Source organism: Balaenoptera physalus, assembly GCF_965194825.1.
Source record: "Balaenoptera physalus genome assembly, chromosome: 6".
Taxonomy (NCBI): Eukaryota; Metazoa; Chordata; class Mammalia; order Artiodactyla; family Balaenopteridae; genus Balaenoptera; species Balaenoptera physalus.
This window is the reverse complement of record NC_138885.1, coordinates 70,879,839-70,896,871: the sequence shown is the minus strand read 5'-3', so window position 1 is coordinate 70,896,871 and position 17,033 is coordinate 70,879,839. Positions and strand designations below refer to the sequence as shown.

At 38.9% G+C, this 17,033-nt stretch overlaps 1 protein-coding gene across 1 annotated transcript in view; it reads left to right on the top strand.

The window, feature by feature from the left end:
* Window positions 1–17,033, top strand: part of PDE11A (phosphodiesterase 11A) — a 430,340-nt gene that overhangs the window by 161,061 nt on the left and 252,246 nt on the right. The window contains exons 3-4 of the mRNA XM_082466844.1: window positions 3,614–3,703; window positions 9,812–9,952. Of these exons, the coding sequence (XP_082322970.1) occupies window positions 3,614–3,703; window positions 9,812–9,952 (231 nt within the window). The remainder of the gene's footprint in view (window positions 1–3,613; window positions 3,704–9,811; window positions 9,953–17,033) is intronic.

The window sequence follows — 17,033 nt, the reverse complement described above, 5'->3', positions numbered from 1 at the left end:
CTCCAGTGTTCTTTAATGATATATAATTGGACCAGACCAGACCATGGGGCTTGAATAGCCTTTCTCTGTTGTCTGCAAGTTTGAAAGTGCTCAGTACCTACTGTCTTTCTTTAGGATATTGATGGACGGTCCCAGTGCTCAGATTTTATGCTTATTAGTGATACTTTTCATGAGTTTCCAGGGCTAAAGTGACTTTTTCACACTGTTTAATGATTTTCAGTTTAACTACCTTTCTGAGTGGGATGTTGTAAAGATTAATTAGCCAATGTTCATAAAGTGCTTTCAAGCTGAAAAGTGCTGCACAAGGGTGTACAGACTCATTAGCTTTTTAGTCATTAAGGCTTTTTAGATCTTTTGGCATTCAGAAACTAGATGGTGAAGGCCAAATTAGTATTTTTTCTTGGAGGAGGGGGATTTCAGAAAGAGCAGAATAGAACAGTGTATCTTTTTCTAAAAAAGACATCTTTCGCACTGGAATGGAAAAAAGATATAAAAATATTTTTATTTTTCATTATCTCCTATTTCCATAATGCTTCAGCTTCTTCTTACTCCCTTCTTTCAAAATGTATTTGACCACTTCTCCTGCACATTTATTTAGAAATTCTATAGATTGTCATATAATTATCCATAATGGAGCTGAGTGTGGCCCCAGAGTGTTGAATTGTTGTGCCAGTGAATGACACAGTGTAGATCATTCCCTTGGTAAGTAAAGACCCCCTCTCAGTTTGCAGTGTGTCATGAAGTTATATATCGTCTCCATCAATAGTAAACTTCAGTTTTATGTATATATATATATATATATATATATACATATATATATATATTTATATATATTTCACATGTTCCTTTAGTCATTCTCTTCTTCCTACTTGCTTGACCTTATATAATACTTGGCCCCAGAAGGCAAATAAATACAGGGAAGGAGGAAGGAAAGAAAGGAGAGAGGGCAGGAGAGAGGGAGGAAGGAAGGAAGAAGTGGAAAGTTAACCATATCTTCTCCCTTCCACCTCCATCATAGTCACTGTCTCCCCGGTAGAAAAAAAACCCCAGAAAACTGCAAGGAAGGTGCTCTGTGTGTGTGTAGGTGATGCTGAAAGTGGTCCCATTCTGGCTAAAGGCAGGGAAATTCTGGCAGTATATCTGGCAGCTTTATGTCAACAGCTTTATACGACTTATCAACATACTTCCTAAGGCATGAGGGGGACTGGCAGGAAGAGCGGGTGACAGAAATAACATCTAGGTCTGGAAGGCAACATGTTGTAAGGAATGATCACCAGTTGTAGAATTAGATGACTTGAGCTCCTTTGTAGGTTTGAGCAAGTTTCCTGGGTTTCCTGATCTCTAAAATGGTCATGATGTTCCTCCATGAGGAGGTGATGTGAGATTCAAATGAAGAAATGAAGTGAGAGTGTCTGGCACATAACAGGTCCTCATTAAATATTAGTTTATTTTGTATCAGAGTCAGTGAAGGAATTTATCCTGAAAATATCTGCAAAAATCAATTCACTGATTTTTTTTAACCTCTATTCAATACCTTAATTCTCCCTTTAAAAGTGGGGTCTCAGCTATCACCTCACACCTATCAGAATGGCTGTCATCAAAAAGACCACAAATAACAAATGTCGACAGAGATGTAGAGAAAAGGGAACCTTTGTACGCTGTTGGTGGGAACATAAATTGGTGCAGCCACTGTGGAAAACAGTATGACGGTTTTTCAAAAAGCTAAAAATAGAACTACCATATGACCCAGCAATCCCACTCCTGGATTGCTATCTGAAAAAAGCAAAAACACTAATTCAAAAAGATACATGCACCCCAATGTTCATAGCAGCATTATTTACAATAGCCAAGATATGGAAGTAACCTAAGTGTCCGTCAACAGAGGAATGGATAAAGAAGATGTGGGGTGTGTGTGTGTGTATACACACACACACACACACACACACACACAATGGAATACTACCGAGTCATAAAAAAAAGGAATGAAATTTTGCCATTTGCAGCAACATGGATGGACTTGGAGGGCATTATGCTAAGTGAAATAAGTCAGACAGAGACAGACAAATACTGTATGTTATCACTTACATGTGGAATCTAAAAAATAAAACAAACTAGTGAATATACCAAAAAAGAAGCAGACTCACAGATATAGAGAACAAGTTAGTGGTTACCAGTGAGGAGAGAGACAAGATAGGGGTAGGGGATTAAGAGGAACAAACTATTATGTATAAAATAAGCTACAAGGATATATTGTACTACACAGGGAATACGGCCAAAATTTTATAATAACTATGAGTGGAACATAACCTTTAAAAATTGTGAATCACTATGTTGTACACCTGAAACTTATATAATATTCTACATCAACTATATCTTGGTAAAAAAGTGGGGTCTCAGCATTCACTTCTACAAAATTCTGAATTACTTTTAGGGACACTCTGTCAGAGTTGAGTATGTCCAGGTAGCCAAAGCAAGATTTTAATAGTAAAGAAATGATAGGGATTGTGAAGTGCCAATCATCTTTTGTTCACCTCCAGCCCCTCTACAAAAGCACCTCCCACTCCAGGTAGTTCTGTTCTGGGTATTCCAGGGGTGCCTCACGCTTGCTCCTGGGTGGATCTGCCTCTGCTGTTTTCATCCCTCACCCACGGTGAGCACTGCACTGCCCTCTTCTGGGCGTGGCAGGAACTGCTCGGTTTTGCTGCTGCCTCTTGACGTGGCATCATGGTGAGTGTGTGACAGAGAGACAGAGAGAGAAACTGACTGTCATATAAAACATGCCCACATGCCCTTTTCCCTCTACTTTAGAAAAGTCCCAAAGCATTGTCTCTTCACAATGTCCTACGTTGTGAAGAGTTTACGGAAAGAATTCTTTCGGTTTTTACTTGAGACATTCTCTCTCTCTGGAATCAGAGATTCTGGAGATGAATTTGAGTGAGAGTGCCAGGAATTACTGAGAATCCCTAGACCTAGACCCCCTGTAATAAGAAAATGTTTGGTAGGATCAGGCCCATCGCACGTAGCTGTTTCTTCCCATAGGAGGAGTGCTCTCTTAAAGGGTACCCAGCCTTTCCTGGGTAGTTATAGCAGCAGAGCAGTGGGTTCAGTTTGAACCCTTCTGCATGAGGCTCCTAGGCCTTCTGGCCCCTAAGTTCCTACTGGGCCCATCCTAACAGGCATGCTTAAGTCTGTAGCTGACAGAGTTCTGGCGTCAAGCTGAGATCCCTGCTATGGATACATGTGTACAAAGAAATTGGCTTATATCCTGCCTACCTCCAAGTGTGAGTATGGGCATTGCCTTAAATTCTAAATATATCAGACTTCATTTACTCATTTTTCATTGATCAAGGAAGGAATACAAAGATGATTTAGACACAGTTCCTGTATCACAGCCATCATAGTCTGTTGCTTCACTTTATATCTTCATAGATGTGACTGTCCCTAGTTAACTCTGAAAAATATTCTCTCTGAAGTTAAGATACTAGTATCAACAACACCATACTCAGTCTCTGTGGTTGAAAAGATAGTATTGAAATCAGGCATATGAAGGAAATGTGGAATTTAGTTCCATATTTTTGTGTTTTAATGTTCATAACACTCTCTTTGCCCCCAGGTTATGCAGATGTATCTTCCATTTTGCGGAATTGCCATATCTAATGCTCAGCTATTTGCTGCCTCAAGGAAAGAATATGAAAGAAGCAGGGTGAGTAGAAAGAAACATTGATGACAACCCTCAAAGCTCTCTTTCAAGTGTCTGTGAGTCATTATGTCTTTTAAAAACAGCAGATGATCTTTGAATAGTCCAGGAATCCTTTTTATTTGTATAATCCTTCAAGTCTATGGTTGAAGATCCCCTTTAAGCAATAAACCCAAATGGAAGTGGATATAAATTCTCTGTTGTTGTTTGCAGAAAATAGCTTCTTTTAAAAAGGAAATTAATTTCACATCTATACTTCAAGGCAGCAGATATATTCTTGCTTACTTATAGCTTTGAAACAATAACACAATTTAGTGATTTTTTTACAATTTGGTTCCCTTAGGAAGCAAGGTATGTCACAAATGATTTCACCCCACATCACAAATTTTGAATTGAAAGTTTTCCTGGAAGAGCATCACAAGGTAACTGGACAATAATGCTGCAAACACCATCTTATAGGATTATAAAGAAACTCACATAGAGGGATTGACCTCATATACCTTCACCAATTATAGGGTTAAATAGTAAAAAACAAAACAAAACAAAAACAAAGACTGGTGCTCAAATAATTGTGAAATGATCAAATACAGATTAAATTATATTAGGCTCACTATACTTTTAAATATAGGGAAGTTACTGTCACAATTTAGAAATATATTTAACAAGAAGATGTTCAGAAAGGTTGGAAACCCTCAGTTAATTGATTATCAAATTGATTAAAAGTTTCATTTGCTAAGCATTATGATTTATGAATATTTCACAGGAAACAATTGACAGCTACAGCTATCTTCTTTAGCACAGCATACCACCTGTTTTCTCTGACTTGGATCCTGTTGTCATCTTTAGCCCCATGTCTTACCATTCTCCTCCTTTCATTGGACACCCCAGCAATACAGTCCCCAGTTTCCAGAAAACAGTCTGTTTCACTTTCTCATTCCCTTAGTAATATTTCTTCCTCTGCCTTCAATGCCTCATGTCCACCTTCTTCCTCCCACTGCTTTTGCCTTGCATTTCCTTCAGGACCCAGCTCAGTCTTCCACTTAATCTTTCCTTTGCTTGTTGTTTTGCCTTGTATATACCACCATTGTTTTATTGTGGGCACTTACCACACTGTATAATATGTATTGATGGCCCTCCTCTCCAACTACATTTTAAATTCCTTAAGGAACACTCTTTGCATCCTCGTGTATTCATTTACGCGCTCAACAAATACTTATTTTGTGGTACTCTTCAGACACTGTCCGTCCAAAGCCCCTGCCTTCATAGAACTTACTATTTTAGTGGGAACAGTAGATAATAGACAAACAAGCAAATAAAAATTAGTATAGTATCAGGTAGTGATAAGTGCTATGAAGAAGAATGAAGTGAGGTAATGGAATACAGACTGGTTGCTGAAGGATAATTTCGGAGGATGTTTATTTCAGAAGGTGATCAAGAAGGTGTCTATAAAGAGATGATATTTGAGCAGAGACCTGAATTAAATGAAGGAGTAAAGCCACACAAAGATCTGGGAAGAACATTCCAGGCAGTGGAAATATCAAGTGCAAAGGCCCTGGGGTAGGAGAAACCTTGGTCCATGTGTCTAGAGAGCAGAGAGGAGAGACCTCAAATAGCCAAAACAATCCTGAGAAAGAAGAACAAAGCTGGAGGCATCACACTTCTTGATTTAAAACTATACTTCAATGCTATAGTAATCAAAATAGTATGGTACTGGCACTAAAAACAGACACATAGACCAATGGAATAGAATCAAGAGCCCAGAAATAAACTCATGCATATATAGTCAACATCTATTTGACAAGGGAGCCAAGAGGAGTCAATGGGGCAAAGGTAGTTTTTTTTTCAATAAATGGTGTTGAGAAACCTGGATATTCACATGCAAAAGAATGAAATTAGACCTCTGTCTTACATCACTCACAAAAATTTACTTGAAAAAGATTAAACACTTAAATGTGAGACCTGAAACTGTAAAACTCCTAGAAGAAAATGTAGGGGAAAAACTCCAGTGATTTTTTTGGATCTGATATGAAAGCTCAAACAACAAAAGCAAAAATAAAGTGGGACTACATCAAACTAAAAAGCTTCTTCACAGCAAAAGAAACAATCAACACAATGAAGAAGCAACCTATGGAATGGGAGAAAATATTTGCAAATCATACGTATCAGTAAGTGGTTAATATCCAAAATTTATAAGGAACTCATACAACTCAATAGCAACAACAACAACAACAAAAGTAATCCAATTAAAAAATAGGCAGAGGATTTGAATAGACATTTTTCCAAAGAAGACATACAAATGGCCAATAGACACATGAAAAGATGCTCAACATCATTAGGGAAATGCAAATTAAAACTACAATGAGATATTACCTCATACTTGTTAGAATGGCTATTATCAAAAAGATAAGAGATAACAAGTGTTGATGAGGATGTGGAGAAAAGGGAACCCTCTGTGCACTGTTGATGGGAATATAAATTGGTATAACCCCTACGGAAAGCAGTATGGAGGTTCCTCAAAAAATTAAAAATAGAATTACCATATGATCCATCAACTCCACTCCTGAGTATATATCCAAAGGAAATGAAATCACTAGCTCAAAAATATCTGCACTCCCATGTTCATTACAACATTATTTACAATAGCCAAGACATGGAAACAAGCTGAGTGTCCACTAATAGATGAGTGGATAAAGAAAATTGTGATACACACATACACACACACAATGGAATATTATTTAGCCATAATACAGAAGAAACTCCTGCCATTTGTGACACCATGGATGAAACTTGAGGGCACTGTGCTAAGTGAAATAAGTCAGACAGAGAAAGACAAATAGTATATTATCTCATGTATATGTTGGATCTATGGAAAGCAAAGCAGAACTCAACGAAGCAGAGTGTAGTATGGTAGTTGCCAGGCATTGGGGTGTGAGGGAGAAGGAGAAATGTTGGTCAAAGTATACAAACTTCCAGTTGTAAGATGATAAATTCTGGAGATCTAGTGTTCAGCATAGTGACTATAGTTAATGATACTGTATTATGTACTTGAACATTGCTGAGAGAATAAATCTTAATGTTCTTACCACACAAAAAATGTTATTATGTAAGGTGATGGGTGTGTTAGCTAACCTTTGTGTAGTAATCATTTTGCAATATATAGGTGTATCAAATCATCACATTGTACACCATAAACTCACACAAAGTTTTCTGTCAATTATATCTCAATAAAACTGGGGGGGAGGAGAAATAATGTGGTTGGTCAGTGAGAAGTGAGAGATTCTACAAAAAAATTAGCAGTAAAATATATAAGGCTTACTGATATTGGAAATGAGTGAAAACGACTTTAGGCTTGTACAGGTGGCAAGTAAATAGTTGGATACAGGAATCTAGAGTTTTGGGGAGATGTGAAGACTCGAGATTAATATTTGGGAACCATCAGCATATAGATGGTATTTAAAACTAGGCTACAGGTGGGGAAAATATATGGGTAAGACAGGGAAGAGGTCTAAGGATGAGCCCAGGAGCAAAAAAGGTCATAAGAAGAAGGAGGTGGGGAAATGCAAGTGACACCAAGAAGCAGGGAGTGTTCAGCTGTGTGCAAGGCTTCCAATGTCTGTTGAATTGCATGTCATCCTAGATTTTCTTCTTTTTTTCTCCTATTTTGGAGAAAATAGTCTGCATTGTTATTAGTGAAACTTTTATCTCTTGTTAGTAAAGCAGAAAATTTTAATTAGAAACAATAAAATTACTATAATGTGATTTGTCAGTGCAAAACTCAAGGCACAATTAGTTTTTCCTCTGAGATAAATGTTCTTGTATACGGGTCCCAGAGGCCCCATCCATGCAGTCACAACAAATTGAGAAGTTAAATAATTGTTCAGTTAATATGATTCATCTGAAGAAATAGTCTGGATGATTAAGGAAATAATGTCTTCTTTCTTAATAACAGGGGATTTTGTTGGTAATTATGCAGACAGTTGCCTCATTTTTAATGTTATATTTGCACATGAAATTATTGCACATTGACCTCTTACAGCGATTTGCTGTCCAAATGCCAAACGGACAGGATACACTTAAAACTTTTTTCACCTCCTGGTGTTTCTCTTTGCTTTGGGATCATAGAGCAATGCATGGACCTTAGCCATAGTCACAAGCTCTCTTTAGAGAAAATGCTACCCAAGATATTGGGTCCTCTTTTAGACGCTCAGTGAACTAGACTCATTTCATGGATCTCTTAACTCATTCAAATGCTTTTCTACCTGAATAGACTCAGAGAAGAAATGTTCACATGTTTCACATGGTTTCAGGACAAATCAAATTCATTACCAAAGTTGAAAATTAGTCAACACCATCTACCAGAATAGATGTGAATTTGAAAACCCATGAAATCCTTTTGTGACAGGTCAGACTGGAGAGTGCACATCTTATTAAATTCTATTGAATAAAGCAGCCTCTGGCCAATTTACTGGCTGTGTAATTTTCTGATTGCACTCTGATAGAGGCATAATATCTGCTACCTTTAAATGACCCACTATTCCTCAATCTCCAGAAATATCCATGTAATTAAAAATTCTAAATAAATATTATCTCAATGCATAAATTGCAAGCTAACTTAGCTGGATAAAATGACAAGTTATTAAAATTTCACTCTTAAATGAGTATACAGTTTTCAAGTTAGAATTTAAGTTTTTTCTTTAATTTTTGTGCTTTTCATTCTATTGTTTTAATAGAAGTTTTAATGGTGATTTCTTTTTGAGAATTATAATGGTATTTAAATGTTCTCCTGGACAGATTGGGATGAAGCAATACTTCTTGTGTAGAGGGATTAATGGAGTTTTTATATATATTTTTGAAGGCTCTGAAACTTAACTAGCATCCACCACTATGATTCTTTAAGAGTTCTGTGAAAGATGGGTATTAGTGAAAATAAATCTTGAGTTTGACCATGAAGCTATTTCTTCCGGTTGGTGAGGAAGAGATGCTTTGTAATTTTCTGAAATAAATGTGCATTAGAGAGAATCAGGTATCTGTTATTCATAAAATGTTGGGTTTTGTTTTTTTTTGTTTAATATTTGAGTGTGCTGTCCCACTTTTTTTTTTTAAACTTATCTATTTATTTATTTTTGGCTGTGTTGGGTCTTCGTTTCTGTGCGAGGGCTTTCTCTAGCTGTGGCGAGCGGGGGCCACTCTTCATCGCGGTGCGCGGGCCTCTCACTATCGCGGCCTCTCTTGTTGCGGAGCACAGGCTCCAGACGCGCAGGCTCAGTAGTTGTGGCTCACGGGCCCAGTTGCTCCGCGACATGTGGGATCTTCCCAGACCAGGGCTCGAACCCGTGTCCCCTGCATTGGCAGGCAGATTCTCAACCACTGCGCCACCAGGGAAGCCCAAAAAATGTTGGTTTTATGCCTAGTCACATTGCAGAAAAACTACTGTAGGAGGGGAAAAGCCTATCAGTAATGATTATATGAGATCATGTAGTCATTAACTATATGGAATATAGTCATAGTTATATGAGGAATTTATGTGGGATTATATGGACTGGCACTATTCTCAAGTTACATTTTACAATTTAAGACTGTGTTATAGGGACTTCCCTTGTGGCGCAGTGGTTAAGAATCCGCCTGCCAATGCAGGGGACATGGGTTCGAGCCCTGGTCTGGGAAGATCCCACATGCCACGGAGCAACTAAGCCCGTGTGCCACAACTACTGAGCCTGTGCTCTAGAGCCCTTGAGCCACAACTACTGAGCCCGCGTGCCACAACTACTGAAGCCTGTGTGCCTAGAGCCCGTGCTCCGCAACAAGAGAAGCCACCGCAGTGAGAAGCCTGCGCACCGCAACGAAGAGTAGCCCCCACTCGCTGCAACTAGAGAAAGCCTGTGCGCAGCAACAAAGACCCAACACAGCCAAAAATAAATAAATAAATTTACATATTAAAAAAGACTATGTTATAAAATGAAATGCTGGAAGTGTGTCAAAACAACTATAAACACTTTAAAAATTAGTCACACAAAAATGTTTATATTTTTATAGCAAAGACTAAATGGAATTTTGAGAGAAGAATTTTAATTCAGTCCCTTAGCCACCTAAATACATCCACTTTATCTTTACTAGGCTTTGCTAGAGGTGGTTAATGACCTCTTTGAAGAACAGACTGACCTGGAGAAAATTGTCAAGAAAATAATGCATCGGGCCCAAACACTGTTGAAATGTGAACGCTGTTCTGTTTTACTCCTAGAGGACATCGAATCACCAGTAAGTCGTCTTTTATCTGTCATCTGCGTTAATGAAGTAAAGTTTAGTTTAGTTTAGTTGTAATTAAGTTTGTGAAATCGTGACTTGAACCACTCTTTTGTGACTCTTCTAACCATGAGGTGAGGTGACATTTTATAAAAGTAAAGTTTTTAATTTCCTTTACATGTATTTTCGGTCTTGATCTGCTGTCACCTGAGAAACATAGACTCTTCCACTGATGGGGGACCTTAGACATCTAGCCTAGCCCTGTGTATACAGATGAGGCAACCAAGGGTTGGAAGGGTTTGCCCAAACTCACACAGCTGAATAGAAGAGAAGCTTGGGTGCCAGCCTCCCGTCGTACCCACCCAGCAAGGGAAGGCCCTCAGCACTGGTGGGCATGGATCGCAGTGCACACAGTGCTCCACAGCCCTCTTTGGGGGTGGGGTGAGGAGAAGCAGACGAACCCTGGGGAAGCAGTGCCCTTTGTGCTTGAGCTGAGTGGAGCGACCAGCCTGAGCTGGGCTGTGCTCTCCAGCAGAGGTCTGTCCTGCTGCTTCCCAGGTGCAGTTTCCAGGTTCTTCCACTGCTGCTTCAGACCTGTGGACACTTGGACAGTGCACTCCAGTCAGGAGGCGGAGGCTCCTATCCTCCTCACGCAGGGGCTACTCTTACTCCAAGGGCAAGCAGCTAGGTCTCAGCCTCAGGCCTGCCACACCGTGGCTCTCAGGGTCTCTTAGACCCTCTGGCTCTCTGTGGGAAATCTGCTGGTTAAATACATAACAATATTGAAAATAATGATCATCATCAGTCTAACTTCTTGAAAGTTAAATGTCTAACCCTCAACAGCAGTTTAATATCTTTGCCGTGAACTCTCGTCAAAGACCAGGAATTGTCTAGCAATTAAGTGCTGTTTTAATACCTCAGAGAATGATATTTTACCATACTTTACTTAAAAAATGTTATTGTCTTTACCTTTAGGTTTGCTTTCCTCAAAGAATGAGAACCTTAGGATAAATTTTGGAGATTTAATCATAAGTATTGTAAAACTTACAACATTAAGCTTTAAAACAATTTTTTTATTGAAATATAGTTGATTTACAATGTTGTGTTAGTTTCAGTTGTACAGCAAAGTGATATATATATACATATATATAAATAACTGAAAACATATATATATTCCTTTTTTAGATTTTTTTCTGTTATAGGTTGTTACAAGATATTGAGTATAGTTCCCTGTGCTATACAGTAGGTCCTTGTTGGTTATCTATTCAACATTAAATTTTTTAAAAAATCTATATATGTTTAAAATGTTTAGGAGTGTTTCCCTATATCTTAGCAGAGTTTGGCATTATTTCTACTCAGCAGGTGTGGTTTAAGCAACCAATAGCCTTGCAATTATCCTGCGATTGTGTAAAACTCAGTGGAACCTTGGGAGAACACACACACACACACAAACACACACACCCCCCCCAATAGCCCATATTTGTGAAGCGCTTCCAGATGCTTTGTGAAGCATCTGGGTTCATTCAGTGCTCACTGCATCCTTATGAGATAGGTATTATTATCATCCTCACTTACAGGTGAGGACTCAATGCTCCGAGAGTTGAGTGACTTACTAGAGTCTTCCCCACCACCTGACTCTGAAACCCCCAAAAGGAGTGGGAAGAGGTGGGGTGCTCGGTGGTTCTTGGCTGGCTGTGGGCTCTCCCTGAGTGAAGGCAGGAAGGGGCAGCGGTTGGGACTTTCCAGCTTCCAGGGTTCCTGAGCCACTCCCAGGTCCCTGTGAGGGCAAGTGGCTGGGGGACCATGTGGAATCTAAGCAAGGACAAGCTCACTGTTTTCTAGTTTAGTTAAAACAGACATGGAACTAATTTAAACCAGCTTAGGGTGGTCACTTTTGTAAATCTTCTAACATGGACTAGTTTCTACCCTGCGGTCTTGCTCTTTGGCAAGTCTGATGAAAAAGTACAGAAGACAGACAATGATATGGAAAGTGCGGGCAGAGCTGGAGAGAATAACAGCGACAGTAATAGCTTCAGGGTATAAAGTAGGGAGGGGGTCAAAAATCACTCCCTAGACTAGATGATTAGATGGTACATGCATAAAGGTGTTGGTGTAGTACTGAAGGTTAAGAAGACCTTTTCACTATCACAGCTGAACATTCTAAGACTGTAATGTTGGGGGTCAGGGCAGAAAATCTGGGCCTAGCCTATCATTTCTTCTTTGCCCAGCCCCTCCCCCTCACAGTAAGGAGGAACTCCTTTACTCCAGAGGGGCAAGGTCTGCAGGTAAAAGTGAACTATGTGCAAAAAGAGGAGACTAATCTGTTTGGTACCATTTGAGAAGCTGTGAAGATTTTTTGCCAAGGTTACTGCCTGGGGAGGTGGGGTGGGAATGGGGTATAAATGTGGCATCACCATGCAGAAAACCCGTCAATGCCCTGCTTTCCTTTAACACGCTTCTCACCAAAGGTTTGTTGAAACTTCAGACTCAAAGGGATAGCTGTTCTGTGCACTACCCTGATTGTCAGGTAGAAATGATAGGAAGGAGATCAGATACAGTCACTCCATGTATAAGAGGAGAAGCCAGCTCAAGACCCCAGATGCCAAAATCTGGTGCTGGCACAGCAAACAGAAAATTATGCCGAGTCAAAGTTCTCTGGCTGGGACTTCTTCCTGCTCACCTCAGAATGCTGAATGGATGGAATGATATTAAAAACCTTTGTCATCTAGATTTAATGAGGGGTTTGAATGATTATTATAGAGGGACCTAAGCAACACCTGTAAATGCTACATGATTTTATTTTACTGATTAAGAGCACACTTAGTTTCCTATCCCAATATTAGAAAACAAAGATGGAACTTGACAACATGATTTTTAATTTTTAAAAGTTCATATGGAAAAATAAACATATAAAAGTAGCCAGAAAAAATTTTTAAAAGGCAACAAATATGTAAAATGGATGGGGTTTTGCCTGTGAAGCTGTTAAAATATATTATAAAACTAGAGATTTGTTCCTTATAAAGAAACAACTGAACAGAATAGAGTCCAAAGACCCCTATACATGTGAAAAGCTAGTAAAGACCATTCTCTTTCCTGTAGAGTTTAGAAAATTATTTCTGAGAAACAAAAGTGTGTTGGAGGACTAGAGAGTTTCAGACTTGAAATGACAGTGTTTTGGGTTTGTTTTTTTTTTTTTACTGCAAAAAATAAAAAATAAAGATGCTTTTGTAATTATAAAGGAATACATATAAGTTCTCAACGTTACTGAGCAAATCCAGAATTCAGTCATGCCTTGCCCTTGTTACTTATGACCTTTCTTTCTTTATTATCATCAGCAAACCTATCACTCTCCATCCCTCTCTCCAACCCTCCAGTTAGCCTGGTATGTTGTTTTGGGCAAGGGATTGCACTGAATACAGAGACAAAGAACTCCATTCTGGGTTTGTGAGTGCCAAACTGGGCTTTAAAAAGTTATGACAGAGTTATTATTCTAAAAAACCAAGACTTTTTCATTGGCAAGAACCAGGCTTTCTTAGAGACTTGAAGGAACCAGAGCCTAACGTTGTACCCAAAACAGTAGATTGGAAAGAGAATAGATGAATCCCTAGACTCTCCCATTCGTGAGTTGCCCAGACTAAAGTGGGAGAGTTAGAGAGAAGAGGAAATGCGGTTTCCCAGCTCTCCTAGCCCTGCCCAGCCTCAAGGCCACTCATAGTGGAGGTAGGGGTGGGGTGGGGATTGAAAGTGCCCCCAGACCCCGTGACAGGGAAGAAGACTGGAGGCGGCAATATGGGAGGAGCCATGGGACAGCCAGAGCCCCACAAAAGCATGAGGGGCAAATACAGTTTTCCCATTTCCTGATAGAAGGTAACAGAGGGAGGGCTGGGACCTGAAGAAAGAAGCCTAACTGTCAGGACGAGGGAGGCATAGAGGATGTGACCTGGGCCTGGAGAGCTATAGGTGTAGATATTTAAGCACATCCACTGTTAGGGGTGACTGGGCTGAAGATCAGTGAGGCTGTCTTGCCTCTTAGAGGCCAGCCTGGGTGAGAGGGTGACTATAGATCAGCTACTTTGCTTCAAAGAAGCCAGAAAGTTGCATGTCACCCTGGTGAAAATTTCAGTATTAAATGAACTGAATTCTGAAACGACTGAGAAAATCTGAAGTGGCTGAGTTAACTGGATTGTCTCTTTTGTCTTCTGTCAGCAAGCAGAACTAGGGCTCAAGAAGAGATTCAGTTGCTACAGGAAAATAACATAAGTGACTTTTTGTACAGCTATGTCTGTGGCCTTTGAAATTTATAATCAGTATACAAATTGTATTCTCTAGTCAATCATCTTATATTCAGTACACAAATATGACAAAGCAAGCATTTGAAATTAGATTGGTGGGAAGATTGATGGATTGTCCTACAAATGTTTTGGAAACAAATAGCTGGCAACTTAGGAAAAAACAAATTCAAAAAGCTGGATTCTTACCTCATACTTGTTAAAATATAATTTTCTATAAGGCAAAATGGTGACTTTCATGTAAATATGTAATAAATACATATCAAAGATTATTTTTAATTCATTAATTTATGAGGGAACAGATAAGATGTTAAAACCAGTCCAAAGAGCATTTGAGAAGTTAGGTATTTATAGGCAATGTTAGGATAAAATTTCTCAGAGACAAAACTTTTTAGAAACAAGACAAGCCATAAACTGTAATCTTTAAGGTTATCTTTTCCGTAGGATAGAAAATTTTAATCAGAGAAAAAGCTACAAATTAACATGTAACTTTATTAAGTCTGGAGTCTTTAATAAGTAGTAACCAAGGATGGGACTTAGTACATTTCTTAGATTGGGGCTGGCAAATTTTTTTCTGTAAGTTTTCAGATAGTATATATTTTAGACTTTGCAAGTCACATGATCTCTGTCGTAGCTACTCATGGTAGCATGAAAGCAGTCTTAGTATGGCTATGTTCCAATAAAACATTATTTATAAAAATAGGTGGTGGGGGACTTCCCTGGTAGTCCAATGGTTAAGGCTCCGCACTCCCAATGCAGGGGGCCTGGGTTTGATCCCTGGTCAGGGAACTAGATCCCACATGCATGCCGCAACTAAAAGATCCCGCATGTCGTGACAAAGATCGCATGTGGCAACAGAGATCCCACGTGTGACAACTAAGACCTGGCGCAGCCAAATAAATAAATATTAAAAAAAAAAGTAGGTGGTGAGCTATATTTGGCTACAGGCAGTAGTTTTCAGTTCTCTGCCCTAGATAATTCTTGTGTGGCCTTTACTCTCTTATGACATTGAAAGATGAGCTGCCCCCCTTTTTGCTTTATTTCTGTAAGTCCATATAAATTTCAGATGGATCAAAGACTTAATGTTTAAAAAAAAGAATGTAAAAATACTGGTAAATATTGTTTTATAGTCATTCTGTGGGTAAAGGCTTTCTAAAACATTCATGCAATTCCTTAGAGAATATAAGCACATTAAAACACTTCTATGATTTTGCAGCCATCAGACTGGTAAAGATTTAAAAGTATTATAACAGCGGGTATGAGTGTGGTTATGAGAAAATGGACATTATCATTACTGATGATGAGAATTTAAATTGGGGTAACCTTTATAAATATAAGTTTGGTGAAATATATTTCAGTTTTAAAAGGGCCTAGCCTTTGCACGCAGCAATTCTTCCTCTTAAAATTTAGCATAACGAAAGAGATGGAGAAGAGAGTAAAATCAGTATATAAGAATGTTTATTGTAGTATTTACAGTAGTGAAACTATAACTCAAATATCAACAGAAGTTTTATATAATGAAATTCTATATGTCCTTTAAAATAATGATGTATATATATATTTATAGGAACAATATCCTTGATATATTTTTAATCAAATAATAAAGGAGAAAAAAACAAATATAAAAGGAAGTGATTTTTATCAAAATATGGGTACATAAATGAGATCATATTTTCACAACTATTAAATTGATGGAATTTAAATTTTCTCCCTTTGAGTTAAACTCAAACTCCCTTTGAGTTTCCTTGTATCTTCTCTCTTAGGCAGAGTCAGGAATTTATCACCTCATGGGAAAAAAGGGCAGGTACTGGATCTTCCAGTAAGAGAGTTAACTTGAAAGTCAGGTGTCAGGAGAGAGGATCTGCTAAATGGATTTATATTACCTTTTACCAGTTAAGGACCAACCTGAAAACAAACAAACAAACAAAAAGGACAGGAAGTAAAACTCCATAATCCACAAAAGAAGAAGCATTCATAACCCTATGCTTCCAATCATCACCCCACCCATGCCACACATAATGGGAGGAGAGCTGCCCAATGCAGTGAAAATTGGGTGGGGTGAAGTAGAAAGCTGAGTGTGGTTGCTTGCATCCAGCTATCTTGGGCACAGTACAGTGTTCATCAGAACAAGTCGCACATACCTGCTTGGAGCAGTAAGGGCGAGTGCCTGGCCAGGCTCAGGGATGTTTCTTGAGCCCTCCTTGCTGCCATAGAGTGGCAGGAGAGGTGGGGTGGAACAAGAAAACTTTCAGACAAGCCATCTTGGAAACAAGGCTGTCAGTGTGTCAGGATAATTGACAGTGTGAGTGGCAAGTCACCCTGCAGCTGCTAATATTGGTCAGCTGAAGAGAATTTCATCACACAAAAATATCTATGTCATATGGGACTTCACAGTAAGCAAGGGAGGCTTCTGCTAGGCAGGGGCTGAAATTGCTGCCAGAGGAGAGTGTTGGTGAGAAAGTACTCAAAGACGATAGACCAAAATTCAAATGCAGTCACCCTAATCCACTCCCCTTAAGTCACCCCTCCTCCATTATTCACTTAAAGATAAGCATAGAACAAAAAGTCACCAGCATGGGGCTTATGCAAAGATACCACAAGAAAAAAGAAGGAAAGGAATATGAAAACAAAAACCAGATGAAGAACACACCCCAGAAAAATTGCTAACAGTTTTCCATGAAATGAAATTAAAGATAGTGTGATCTCTCAGGGGGGAAAAATGTGTTCAAAGAAGAGATACAAGACTCAAGGAATAAATGATAAGCAGTAAATATTAATAGATAAGAAAACTGAGTTGGCAGAGCTTA